This window comes from Centropristis striata, chromosome 16 (assembly GCF_030273125.1).
Source record: "Centropristis striata isolate RG_2023a ecotype Rhode Island chromosome 16, C.striata_1.0, whole genome shotgun sequence".
NCBI classification, from domain to species: Eukaryota; Metazoa; Chordata; class Actinopteri; order Perciformes; family Serranidae; genus Centropristis; species Centropristis striata.
The window spans coordinates 29,877,054-29,891,514 of record NC_081532.1 but is presented as its reverse complement, the minus strand read 5'-3'; the positions used below and the strand labels follow the sequence as shown (position 1 = coordinate 29,891,514).

General features: G+C 38.1%; 1 protein-coding gene and 1 long non-coding RNA gene across 5 annotated transcripts in view; both read left to right on the top strand.

Annotated features, from left to right (window-relative positions):
• The window catches only part of kif26ab (kinesin family member 26Ab), a 79,780-nt gene extending 77,180 nt beyond the window's left edge, over positions 1–2,600 (top strand). For both annotated transcript variants that reach the window (XM_059352820.1, XM_059352821.1), the window contains one exon: positions 531–2,600. In XM_059352820.1, coding sequence (XP_059208803.1) covers positions 531–712 — 182 coding nt within the window. In that variant the 3' untranslated portion in view covers positions 713–2,600. The remainder of the gene's footprint in view (positions 1–530) is intronic.
• A 1,769-nt stretch (positions 2,601–4,369) lies between these two features.
• LOC131987908 (uncharacterized) overlaps positions 4,370–14,461 on the top strand; it is a 60,152-nt gene continuing 50,060 nt past the window's right edge. For all 3 annotated transcript variants that reach the window (XR_009395838.1, XR_009395840.1, XR_009395839.1), the window contains exons 1-2: positions 4,370–4,472; positions 8,391–8,500. This is a non-coding gene — a long non-coding RNA (uncharacterized LOC131987908). The remainder of the gene's footprint in view (positions 4,473–8,390; positions 8,501–14,461) is intronic.

Below are 14,461 nucleotides of genomic sequence, written 5' to 3'. Positions count from 1 at the left end.
GTATCAGCATCAAAATGTACTTAAAATATCAAATGTAAAAGAACTGGTTATGCAGAATGGCCCCACTCTGATTGTTTAATATATTCTAAATATATTATTAAATTATTTGTTTTGATGCATTTTTGCAAGCTGCATTTTATTTTTGTAAAAATAGGGCTTTTAAATACTTAATATACTGTTATGAGGTTAATTATAACAGCTAATTAAAAAAATGTCTCATGACTTTTAAATGTATCATGTTTTTTATGTTAAATCTCGACCTGAAAAGTAACTAAAGGTGACAGCTAAATGTAGTGGAGTAAATAGTGCAATATTTGCCTCAAAATGTAGTGGGCTGGTAGTACAAAATTACAAATGTGGAAATACTCAAGTAAAGTACAAGTACTTCAAAATTATATTTAAGTACAGTACTTGAGTAAATGTACTTAGTTACTTTCAACCACTGGTAACTGCTAAATGTTCTTTTACTGTAAAAGGATCTGATCTTTAGTGACAAACTGTAATCAACCATTAATTTCCCTTCCCGACAGTTGAGGTGGACCAGAATTTGGATAAAGAGTCCCCGGAGTACCTGGAGGCCTTGGCACAGGCCACAGAGGAGCTGGAGTTCTGTGTCAACCTATGCAAGTCCCGCGTCATGATGGTGACCTGCTTTGACATCAGCATGCCAAAATCTGGTGCTCAGGAGGGACTGCGCGAAGTTGAAGTCTGAGGACAAAAGCAAGTCGAGGTGGAAGAAATGAGGAAGTGAGAGAACAAAGGAAGATGAAATGTAGCAGCCGGTCTTTAGAGATCACTGGAATGAAGAACAACAAGTGACAGAGATGAGATGAGAGTGGATCTTTGCATGGTAACAGAGGAAATCTTAACCACCGAGCTACAGTGCCTCGTTGTCCGGGACGTGTTTTTAATGGCAGAGAAATGAACGTGAGCACAAATGCTGGAGCCTGTAAAGGCGAGGCAGTGGCCATCACTTACTCAAGAGTCAATGAACAACACCTGGAAGTGCCTTTTGTATCGTTTTGTTTTGAGTCATTATTTTTCATATGGTGCAAGTATCTTACCTGAGCAAACCCTGAACATATTGCTTTTAAGAAAAAAATATTTTATATTGCATTGTATAGTGTATTTATATGATTATGTGGTGTGTACAAATACCCTTTTAAGGGAAAAAATAAAGAGGAAAAAAGAAAAAAGCAATAAGCTAATGTTATTGCGCTCCCAGACTTTGCCTTTTCTCTTGTTTCAAACCTCAGTCAGCATTTTATCCATGTTCATTCAGCCTCTTGCGCCTTATGTTTAACTCTGGTTCTGTAGTTTTCTAGATTTTCAAACTGGACTATGTTATCTCATCAAGGACTGCATTTGCTGTTGTCACTCATCGCCTGCCAGCTGGCCTGCGAGAGCTAGCAGGGTTGAGTGAATGTTTTTTCCTCCAGTTGCCTTGATCAAAATGGGTCTCAGTGGATGTGGACTAAGGTAGAGCAGCAGTTATGTTGGGGGACGGAGGGCTTATTCAAGCTGTGTTTATCTCACTGAAAATGAGAGATTACACCAAAACATATCAATCAGAGGGCCACTGTGACGGATAGGGCGTGATTATTCTTGATTCAGCCATTCTCTCTGGTGCCTCAGTACAGTATGTGGCCATGCAACCCTGAGAGACTTCCCCTACATGACGAGGATAGCATGATGAATGGTTACACTGATAGTAGTGCTCATCAGCGAGCCCAATTTCTCTCCAAATGGGCTCGGACTGAGTGTTATCTATACACTGTAAAACAAAGAGGCACAGATGAGACAGCGCAAGTCTACTTGCCTCTTATACAATACTTTTTCAAGCGCTACCAAGCCTCTATGCATTCCAATACATTTACTGCAACTACTGTAAGAACCTCAATGCTGACGTAAGGCCAGCAACACAGTCTGGCCTCTTTTGTCCCCTGTTCTTTTTGGTTTTTAATAAATAGGCAAATTAACAAAGTTGATCCAGTGTGTCAAACAAAGACTCAAGAATTGTTAGTTTCCTGTGAAATGATGCAGTGAAGAGGAGCAAATGATCGGGACGTTGCTTAGGAAAATCAATCATAATATCAGCTCTTTGTAGTTGCCAGAATGTGCTTGTTATGAATCAAACGGCTGACAAAGAGAGAACAAAGATGATTGGTGAAAATGATTGTTATGAAAAAAACAAACTGGCTTTGTTGTATTTTGGTATGTTTGATTTCTATATCTGTGACAAATATGACTTTGTTTTCTTTCTTTTACAAAGATGTACTCTCTCAGGCCCTCTCTGAAGATGCTGCATGAGATTTTTTAATCATTTTTAAGAATGATTTCTACTCCATTTTTACCATTCTAATTTTTTACAATAACTTCAGTTTTCACTAATGTGGGGTGAGGCTCATAAATTAAAAATGACTATTACCAAACCAAGAACTTTTTTCCAAGAAATGATTATAGGTCATATTTCATATCAAAACTCATATTTTCGAATATCTTTGTTTTTGTATAGGATTTTCAAACCCTGTGTATAAATGTATGATACGGCAGCTTGTGTTTTACTTTTACAGTACCTGTGAATAAAATGTTTCTTCTTACTGATGATTCAGAGTTGATTCTATATTCATGGGGTTTCTTGTTTCTGCACCATTGCAATGAAGAAAAGGCTGAAAGCACGCCTTTTTCTAAGTCTACCATCTTCACAGAAAAGCCAGATATTTATATAGTTTGGCAGCTCTGCATCACTCTCCCAACAAACAATCATTATGCAGTGTACTTTTATTTCTTTCATTTACACACAATCGGTAGCTTCAACCTGAGCTGCATATGAAATGTTGACTAACAGTATCTAACACACTGATTTTGATGCAGCTTGCTGACTTTTGCACAGCTTTATTTTCTGTCTTTATGCAATTCATACACCCATTATACTTGCATTAGTTTGATATAATATTTCAAAGGCTAAATGGTACTGAAGAAATAAACAAAGAGTGTAATCATTTTGAAAAATATATCAATATATTAAATTAAAAAAAATTACCTTACCCTTTAAGCAGTGGTGGAAGAAGTAGTCAGATCCCTTACTAATACTACACTGTTAAATTACTCCACTACAAGTAAAAGTCCTGCATTCAAAACTTACTGAAGTAAAAGTACAAAAGTACCAGCATCAAAATGTACTTAAAGTATAAAAAATAAAAGTACTCATTAAGCAAAATGGCCCCACTCAGATTGTTTTAAATATTCTAAATATATTATTTGGTTTGATTATTTTTAATGCATTTATGTAAGCTGCATTTTAATTTTCTCAAGGTAGGGCTCATTTTAACTATACTTAATATCTTGTTATGTGGTTTAATAAAAAAAAACAAAAAAACAGTGTAATCATATTAAATTGATCGTGTTTTTCATGTTAAATGAAGGAGTAGGAGGAGTAAAAGTACAATATTTACCTCAAAATGTAGTGAAGTAGAAGTATAAAGTTACATAAAATGTAAATACTGAAGTAAAGTACAAGTACTTCAAAATTTTACTTGCAGTACAGTACTTGAGTAAATGTACTTAGTTATATTCCACCACTGCCTATAAGGAGGCCTTACATTAGTAGACTATAAGGACTGTGTAGGTAGAAATGCCAGTATTAAGGACCTTAAAGCCAAATCCCAGACCACTGCTCCATACTTTGACCTGCCAGGACTGTGTGGGTGTGTCAGCCTGTCGGTTAACTCACCTGATGGACATGATGAGCACTTTATGGACAATTTATTCCCAAAAAAGCAAAAGAGAAAAAACAGGGTTCACAGCCTCTTCTGTGGATTAACCCGAGTGACGGAGAAGTGGTCTAAGGACAGAAATGTCGCAGTTTAATTAGCTAATTTAATAGTATGTGAGTGTCGGGAACATCAAAGCAACGTGTCATTCACCACCATTGTTGCTACTTTGATACCTCGCTATAAAACCAACCAGCAGCTATATGCACAGCAAGACACAACTGGAGGTAAGTTTAAAAATATGACTTTTTAAAAAGTTGTGAAAGCATAGACTGTCTGGGGTGAAAGTAACGAGCTTGCTATCTTGCATGTCATTTTATGCGGACAGCACCTGGAGGTTGGACACCTCTTGCTAGCTAGCTTAGCTCCGTCCATCTTTAACCTGAGCACAGGTCTAATCAGCCATAACTGAAAACACCTGTGTGCCCTGACGTCACAAAGCATTCTTAAGAAGAAAATGCTTCTTAAGTGCCACTTTTTTCTTAACTTTGCTCTTGAGACAAAATTTAATAAGATTTGTTATTCAGAAATTCTTATCTTTTCTTTAGTTTTTGTCTTAACTTTCGTAATTTTTTTCCTAAGATAAAACTTGAAAAAACAAATGAGATTCTTGAAAACAAATTTCTTAGATTTCTTCTTTAATTTCTTCACAACTTTAAGAGAAGCCCTCACCAGTCTTAAATCAGCTTCAGTGAAAAGGTTAGTCTTGATATGTATTTACTTGAACAAATTTGTATGACATTTATTTGACTTCTTTAATATTTGGTTTAGCCCTAGACAATGTGGTAACAAACTGAAGTTGGTCAGAGAAGTTTTTTTGTGAATGTGTCACATAAATCTTATTTTGGCAGTTGACATATAATTGAAATGTCCTTTCAGTCTGTGTGACTTAGTAAATCAGGGAGGTAGTTGTTGTATTTGATACTACTTAATTAATTACTATGAACCTATTAAATAAGTAGGCCAAGTTACTGAAACCATGTCCTTACTATTATTACTTTTAGATGGAAGTTGTTTGAGTGGCAGTTAGGGAGCAAAATCCATGAAGGCCTCCGAGAGACAGAATGGGTCCTCTTACACTCCCTGATCATGTCTTAATGACACAATATAGGCTCCCTAGGCCCACAATTGTTTTTCTGGAGAGTGATATTAAGTCAAAAATCTAAGAACTAAGTGAAAAAACTAAGAAGTTCCTAAGACATACAACAATTCTTAAGAAAAAAATGGTGAATAGCATTTGAGAACATTCTTAGGAACATCTTATTTTTTTTTCTTAAGAATTTTCTTAAGTTTTATCTTAAGAACACTTTTGTGAATCTGGCCCCTGGAGTCCACGAAACTGCCGGCACATTATTTCTTCATGACATCTTAACATAAAAGTGAAGCAGCGTGTTTCCTGCTGTCAGCTTTCCTCTAAAGTTCTCTAAAGCTTGAAATTTCCATTTCAGTTTTTGTTTGATGATGATAGACCAAGTTAAACCGGAGATAAGGTCAAATATATTTAGTATCACTACATATAATTTTACATCTTATATGTTATATTGTAGCCAACATCTAAAACTCTTGGTTAAGCATGATTGTGTTTTGAAAGAAAAATTCTATTTTATGTTGTTTCTTTTGGGTTCAAAATGTTGATCCAATAAGTCAAAGTGAAAAATTAATTATCAGGTCGTATAGGTGAGGTTGTGCTGAAAAACATGAATATCATGAAACATGATACCAAATGACATGAGAACATTTTTTTTAAGTAGCAGAATGAAAAGGATTCAAAAAAGACAACAAAGACTTCAAAGGGTTAATAAGCTCTACCTTTCCGAGGTGACATTGGGTGCCCTTCATTTGTAACATTAGCATCACCCCACAAAAATTACACCAGAAGTGGTTTATTCCAACATATCATTTTATATCTTTGCATTTTTAGCCGTTTTAATATCAAATCAAGTGTTAAAGCAGCTACAAGGAGCAGTAGTGGATTACAGTACATTTACTCAAGTACTGTCCTTAAGTACAATTTTGAGGTATTTGTACTTTACTTGAGTATTTCCATTTTATATAACTTTATACTTCTACTCCACTACATTTTGAGGCAAATATTGTACTTTTTACTCCACTACATTTACACAGGTTCATAAATTCAACCACATGACAATGTATTAAGTAATTACATGAGCCCAGCCTTGACGTCATTACTAAATGCATCAATAATATTCTAATAAAATATTTGGAATATATAAAACAATCTGCATAGGCAATACTTTTGATACTTTAAGTACATTTTGATGCTGATACTTTTTTCTACTTTTACTTAAGTAAAATATGAATGCAGGACTTTTACTTGCAGTGGAGTAATTTCACACTGTGATATTAGTACTTTTACTTAAGTAAGGGGTCTGAATACTTCTTTCACCACTGTTCCTGACCCACTTGGCCAGTTAAAAAACATTAAAGTTGAACCCTAGTCATGGGTGAAACTCGTTTAGAATCAGCAAAGAGAGAGATCCTCCCTTCTGATCCTAAGTTATCCGTCTTCCACCTAGATGGGTTGTAATATGCTCTTTTTTTGATTATTAAATACATTGGGATGTCCTGGTTTTACATCAATATGTGAATTTATGTTGGAGGAGCTGGGGGTTCAGGGCGCCAACAACATGGAAATATTGGAAAAGTAGTTGCCTACTGTCGCATAAAGTGAAACTACTGAACAAATTTGAAATTCAGATTTTGTGGACATTTTGAGTCTCTGCTTACTTGAATCAACAGTAGCACATAGTCAACATTGTCAGAACGTTGAATGTGGTATTTAGGATATGAGATAGAAGGAGAGAGTGCAGGTCCAGAGTGATTAATTACTCCGTGTATCAGGAGGGCCTTCTGCTCAGTGTGATACATGGAGTCCTGTTGAGCATTATACTGTAGACGTGTGACTGTGTTCGGCTAGAACTTGAACCCTGCTGTGCAATAACATCTTGCCTCCTCCTGGTTAATTCTGTTTTGATCAAAAGCATAAGAGGTTAATTTGGCGGACTTGCAAGACCAGCTGGTCACTGTTTCAAATTAAATTCTTTGGGTTATTTTTTTTGCTTTTTAGGCTTAGTGGATTTTGGTGCTCTTTTCCACCTTGTGAGGACAATACCAGGCAGAGTTTACTGAACAAAGAAATGTGATTCTTTCAAACAAATGCAGGAAATTGTATGATTAAAAAAAATTAGTATTCAGTTAGTGTTCATCCTGCAGTGATTTTTACCTTGTTGCGTTGAGGAAGTCGTTGTCTGAGTGGAAACAGTTGGCCGGGGTTGCTGCAGACGTCTGATGGCTGCGGAGCACAGTCAGCCCTGTGTGTCCCAGCCCACTCTGCCTCAGGGCTCTCATCATTAGCAGGGAGTTGGGTGTTGCATGGGAATCAAAATGAGTTCACTGAAAAGTCAGGAGTACCCCGTCACCCTTTACCCCAACCCCGCAGTGACCCTGGATCTCGACTCACTCCTCTCTGGGAGTTTCTATCCAAAACGAAATCCCAATCCACTTCAATTCTCAGTACGTTTGATATCTTTCCCCCTTTTTCATGTCTCACATCTTTTGTTTCCATTATCGTCTTCTTACATTCCAATGCCTGCACTGTTCAAAGTGGTTTCTGCTGTCAGACTGAGTCAGAGCAGAGAAGGGAGCTCTCTTTGAAACTTAAAAGATGTTTAAATCCTACAAATGCCAGTCCAGATTTCTCAAAGGAAATTTCATTTAGACTTTTTAATTCCTTTGGTACTCATCGTTTTAGATGACCTCATATCCTCTGTCAGAATGAATGTTCATTAGCTTCAGATTTGTTAAAGGAAAACAGGCTTTTTGAGCCCCTCCTGCCTGCATCTGCCCTGGGCATTGTTAGTGGTTGTATTTGCTCACTTCTGGATTTACAGCTCTGCAGTCCTACAGATTGGTCTGTCTAAACCAAGCTTGCTCTTTGAAGAAGACCCATAAACCTGACCAAATGCTGCCACTTATTCTCGGTAATTAAAACAAGCTGCCGTGGAGAAAAGTCCTTAAATTATCAGAGGCTCGCCAAGATGTAAGCCCCACACACGCTTACACGCGCGCACACACACACACACACACACACACACACACACACACACACACACACACACACACACACACAGTCTCCCTGCCTGCGTGGCCGTGCTTCAGGGGGGTCGTAACCATTGACATCTCCATCCCCAGAACAGATTGCATGTGTGAGGAGTTTTGCACCAAGACAGAAGTGTTTTAAGAGTTGTAGTCCTCAAGGCTTTCCCTCATATGTACGTACGGTAAATTCAGGATGGGTGGCCGTACAAGTATGACAACATACCACTGAGCTGAGACAAGGCTACACGCAGTAAATCAAACCACAATCCATAAGGTGAAAGTAGATTAATTAGCCTCTTGGAGACAACTTGAAATAATCCATCTCTGAAGATTTAACCTTGTTTACTGTGTGTAATTCAGGAAGCTTCAGGGCGAGAGAGGCTAGGGAAACTGAATGCATTGCCATTTATAAATTGTAATGATGTAGATGATGTAGCGCTGATAATTTACAATACTGGTGCAAACCCTAATGAGAATCATCTCCCTTGTATTCATCAGTGAACTCCCCCAATACTCATCCTGCCTATCTGGTTTGGATGGTAATGAGGAGCAGGATGTGGGTCAGGAGTTCAAACAGCCTGTTGTGTGTTGACCTGCAAGCTGCCAAGGTAATGAAGATGCAGACACGCACACAAACACACAGCCTCTCAGTCTCCGATGCTGTCTATCAGTGAGCTGGCAGTGTCATCCTATTCTGTGGTCAAACTGCTGGTGGAGGAATGAGTCACAGAAGGATGTTTTATCTGTTTGCCAAGATGTGAAGTGTTGCATTTATTGTTATTTTCTGTGTCACTGCACAGAACTTCATGACAGTATGTGATTCAATAGGCTAGTTATTCATCGGTTTATTATGTTTGGTCAGTCCATGATGCACTGACCTTGTCAAAGAATGATGAGGAGAACTACTCTCTCCGCCACATGCACTGACCTTGTTCTATCAGTGCTCTTATAGTCCCTTGGTCCAGATTGCTTGTAGATAACTGCTGATTTACATAAAGGCTTTGTTTAGAAACACTGTTTCAAAATGCTTTTCGAATACTGATGTGAGGAGCTAATGTGCAATGAATATTCATGATTTAAGAAAAAAAAACAAGGTTCTACACAGTTGAGCAGAAAAAATAGTCCGTGTAAAGTCCTGATTACATCAGTTGTGGGTAGGTTGCAGTACACTACAGTGAGGTTAATGACTTGGTGTTCTCCTGTGCAGGTCTTTGTTTTCTTTTTTTAAGGTTTCCGCTTTTTTAAAGATCTGCAAATTGCACTCAGGAGATCAGTGGCCATAAAAAATTTCATTATTCCCATAGAAGAAGCTAAATAATTTAATTCCAGAAAAAGTGCTCACTGAGATATTGCTGTTAATTGCACAGTGAAACTGAATGGCCAGCTATTCCATCAGGTTGTGCGCTCTTAACAGATGGGCCAGCGTGATGAAAAAGACCTTTTTAATTAGTCTGTCTGAAGACGTTTCTTCATAACCGACAGCCCCCTCTACGTTTAAGTTTCAGTGGCCACAAGGCTCTTAGCTGGCTCCCAGCAGCAGCCATCTGGTGGACAGCAGAGCCGTGGCTACAGGGTGGCTGGCCACTCCATTGAGCCGACACGTAGCCCAAGGACACAAGAAAAAAGGCTTTTGTGTGACAGGTCTTTACTCTGTTTAATCTCTGTGCTCTTGTGTGGGGATCAGAGGTCAAACTAACATCTATATGTGATGTAAGGTCAGAATGTTATTGTCACTGTGATTAAGGCTAAATGGAATCAACTATTTTGACATGTGTAAAGTATATAGCATGTCTTACTCACTGCAATAATTCATATTTAAATTAAATCAAGTAAATCAGCATATAGTTTCAGAAAGATTAACACCTGGGGGTTGTGCAGGAGATAGTTGCATCAGCTGATTTCAGGACACCTTTTATTGTAAAGCACAGGGCTATAACTGCTCTGAAACTGAGACCGGAAACTGCAGCACGATGCCACAGACATCATGTTGCAGTTCTGTCTTCTGTGTCATGAATGTGGCAATATGTGCTTTAGAGACATGGCTGCACCCATATATTCTGGATATAAATGTGACCATTGCCTGCCTCTTGAATGGGTGCACATTAGACCTTGAGAGTAACGATGAGACCAAAGGAGGAGGCCGCCTTGGTGCATGAGAACAACAGGTGGTGTAACCCCAGGAACATTGTTAAAGAAAGCATATATATTCCAGATATTGAACTGTTAGCTACGAGCCTCCATTTAATTATCTGCCAAGGTAGTTTATGTGTGCCGTCTTGTGTTCATTTTCTGAATTTAGGAATGGATAACGTCAATTGTCAGCAATAGACCGGTGGTGAATATTGCGAAATGTCTATGTGAAGTTAAGTTAATCAATGTGTTCTTACGTGTTCTTGTAGTCGATTTAATAAAACACAGAAAATGTTTTCCTCATTGTTAGCATTCATTCGCCACGAAAAAAATCCCTAGATGTGAACCCAATATGGCTCAGGTCTAAATAGAACTTTGTAATTGGAGAATCATTACACTGCTAACAAAGCAAATGCTTTATTATTTTGCTGAGTGTTTTAAATGCAATGGCATTTTCCTGGATGATCTCTTGAGTGTGATTTGAAGTCTCTGTTATTGCTACTAGTAACATAAATTGCGTTCTAGTTGTCAATGGATAGCAGAATTGTGTGTTTATTTCTCTTTTTAGCATTAGGATTAATTTTCTGTGCCATTTTGAAGAGGGGCATTTGATTTTTGATTTTTTTCAAAGATGTGATGGCTTTTTCAGAAACAAGTATGCATTGGATCAAGTGCAAGAAATCCATCTAAAGTAGTGTCTTAACACAATATGCTCTTTTTATTTGTCTGCTCTCTTTCAATTGGAATTTAAATTGGAGTGTTGTGTGCAGGCGTCAAATAGCAGAAAACAAATTGGCAGATAAGTGCAACTGTAACTACAAATAGCCTTGTTGCACACTAAATCACACCATGGGAATGCAATTGTATATCATATATGAATGGAGATCTTTGCAGCGTTGTTTTGTTCTTGCAGTAAACACTTTGTATTAATGGTGGTATATGTTTTGATTGTGTTCTTCCCACTTCTTTTGTATTTCTCGATTTAGTTCACCTTATTGTGATTCCATATGCATTGCATTCACAGTTTTATTACAACTAAAATAAATATAATTAACTGTCATGGTTCAACCTCCGGGTTAATCCACCAATCAGACAAAGCCTTGTTCTATCCATCATGCTTTTGTCTGCCCCTCACTCACACCTTTTGATTATGTGTGCTGTTTTCATTTACACATGTAGATGATGATGATTATAGCTGTGAGGTGTTTTTTTTTGCTTCCTTTAGCTTTTCCATTGCAGCAGTGAGGGGCCCCTTCATTGTCAACACAGAGATACAGTGCATTGTCTCATCAGACAGTTTGAGACGCACCACAGTGGTGACAGCCCAAACACCGTCTTTGTATTCCCTCTCTGTCTCCCACATTAGAGCTTGATTGGTGCAGGTTGCTGACAGGAGGCTGTCAGCAGTTGTGATGTATGAAGTGGAATATGTGCAAGTGAAGAGGTTAATTACACAACATTTAAGACCCTTCTTTGCCTCACCATTCACACTGTAGCCAATCACATCCAAGACACTCGCTAATCAAAAGTAGGCTGGCAGCTCTGCGCCGTGGCAACAGTTGCCGTGATGGCGGATTGTCTGGCAGGGAGCGCGTGTCCTGCTGTTTGCCTGTTTGAGTTGGTTGGCAGGCTGGTACAATCCCCCCTCTATTTTACTGCTATTCATTCATAGCCAAAAGAAGGTGGAGAATAAATGTGTTCTCTGAATTACTGATGGACTGGATCATTCTTACTTGTGTCTGGGTTGGGCTTCATTAAAGCTGGCTGTCCTGAAAAAAGAAACAATTTGTGTTCGAATTAATTAAACAATACTGAATACTTAGAGTAGTTTCTTCAAATTCCAATGCCTTACAAAGAGCTACATAAGGTATATTTTCATGCTCTCTAAACGTGTTATAAAAAGGAGCTAGGGTTTCACTGACCATATATGCCCATATATTCACTAGGGATGGGCATTTGTACGAAACACGCCCACTCTATTATCTATAACGTTAACGATCAATTAATCGATTAATCGCTGCATGCATACATGGGCAAAATAAAAGATATATATACAGTACAATGCAAAAGCCTGTTTTGATATTGTATGGTTTTATTTTGAAAGGACGAAAAGAAACTTCCTGTCGAACTAACTAAAGTTAGATTAAACTGTGAAGGAAAACGTCAATGAGTTCAATGTTTGATGTTTTAGCCCCGAAGAGGCATGAGGTTAGTTTTCACAGTAATCTTGCATATGTAATGTGTTAAGTTTTGGATCAAATTAAACCTAGTAATTCATGCTAGCAAGGTTTGATACAGTAAGATAGTTTTGCTCAAAGTAATACTCTTGTATTTCTGTGTGTTTTATAATTGTTATTGCAACTTTCAGTTTACAAACTGAAGCTTTGTCCAACTTAATTCTCAGCTCATTGGCTTATTGACGTACAGCTGCAGAACTGAACGCTCGGCCTTGTTTCAATTCAGTGATACTGATACACAGTCAGAGATCAAATTTAAAAAATCCACAGACCGATTAAAAATTCCACGTGATCGACCAAATTCTTAACAACCATTAATTGATCGTCAATTAGTTATTCCCATCCCTTATGTTCACATTTACATTGACATATTCAGTGTTTGGGATTAGTCTTTTCACTGTTCCAATTATCGCCAACTCAGGTTTGGTTGAAATAAATGTCTTAAAATACTGTATAGATATATAGTCTGTGATTATGATCCCCGTACTTTTTAGTGCTGTGTCTCTGTGAGCAGCAGCTCCTCCTGGATTCCACCAGCTCTGACACAGCAACCGGAGCTGATCGCAACCATTCTTCGGATGCAGAAATATAATTAGCAAAATAAAATGAGAAAATTGCCCCTTAACCCTCTAAAAAGAGTAAACATTTGATCGAAAGCTGCTTACATAAAAAGCAATGTTTTTTACAAAATGTGTTCAAACAATTAAAAAAACCATCAGCCTCTTGACCAGTGGATATTGTGTGGTAGTTTATTTTTGCATTAGACATGGCAGGATTGGATAAGGCATCCAGCGGAGGTTCCGTTTTAGTTTGAGTGAAAAACTTTGAAGCCGTGTTGAGAAATGTCCTTCTTGACTGATCCCCGCCTCATGTGCTGACACTTCAACACGCTGACCCTTGTCCACAGCTTGAACGTATGGCTGCCATGAGTCACTCCATGTCAACTCTGTCGTCTCTGGGCTGCCTGAACTCACAACTCCAGCTTTCATCTAGTACACTTTAAAGTATGACCTCTGTGACCCGTCAGAGACACATACACTCTCGTCACACCCTGACTGAAGGACCTCTCACCACTGCAGTAATGAGCAGGACTGTGGAAACCCAGTTTGGACTTTTGGATGAGAGTGACAGCGATTAGGAGCAAACTTGGAGTTGTAAATGTAGAGCTCCATGTCTCTTGTTACCCTTATCAGGTTCATCTTGTTCTCAAGTGATGAATAACATTACGATTCTGTGAGCGAAGATCTTCGGATATCAAAAGATTCATGGATGACTTTTATTCTGCGGGAGGACCCTGCTAATTATTTTTCTTTTATGATTATATTTCTCTGTGGAGCCCCATATGGAAGCTAGTACAGTTATGCAGATTCCCAAAGGTATTAAAATCACAGAGCCTTGTAACCCACCTCCTTTTTTATGTTTGGTATCATAGAATGTATAACTTGTTTGGTTAGCTGTCATATAGTGAGAAACGGTTTTACAACTATTTTTTTAATTTCTTTTTTTACTGTGGTACAAGAAAATAATTTGACTTTGGTTCTTGTTCTACAGTAATGAAACAAGATGGAAACCCCTCTGAGGATAGAACAAAACATAATGTCCTTGACAACGCACAGCCTCTGTCTTTTCCAAATGAAGAAACAAGACATTGTTCAAAGTAGCAGAAGTGAGATTATTTCTGGTGCAAATTTCCCCAAGGTAATGTTCATTGTGTTTTAGTATATGTTGTTCCATAGCAACTGAGATGAAATGGTTTTATTGATTTGCTCAGGAGCAAATTAGGCCTCACCCTGGAGTATCCATGCAATTCACTCTGCACTGGCTCCGTCGGGCTATGAACAACCTTCAACAGATATTTCTTCCTCCTCTTTAATTACCACTGGTTACCTGAATGGCATGGCACACTGAGAGCTGCCCTCGTAATTAGCTGTCAGCTGTTTTAAGGCACAGCTCATTGATTAGGTCATGATCGCTAATAGGACGTGAAATCCTGCTGCCTTCTCTATTGATATGGATGACAATGAATAGCGGTTTTAAATTGGTGCCGAATCTCAGAGTTAAGTATTTAAATGGACAAATGTGTACAGTAATATCAGTATTAATACCACACTGTGAAATTACTCCACTACAAGTAAAGTCCTGCATTCAAAACTTACTGAAGTAAAAGTAAAAAAGTATCAGCATCAAAATGTACTTAAAGTA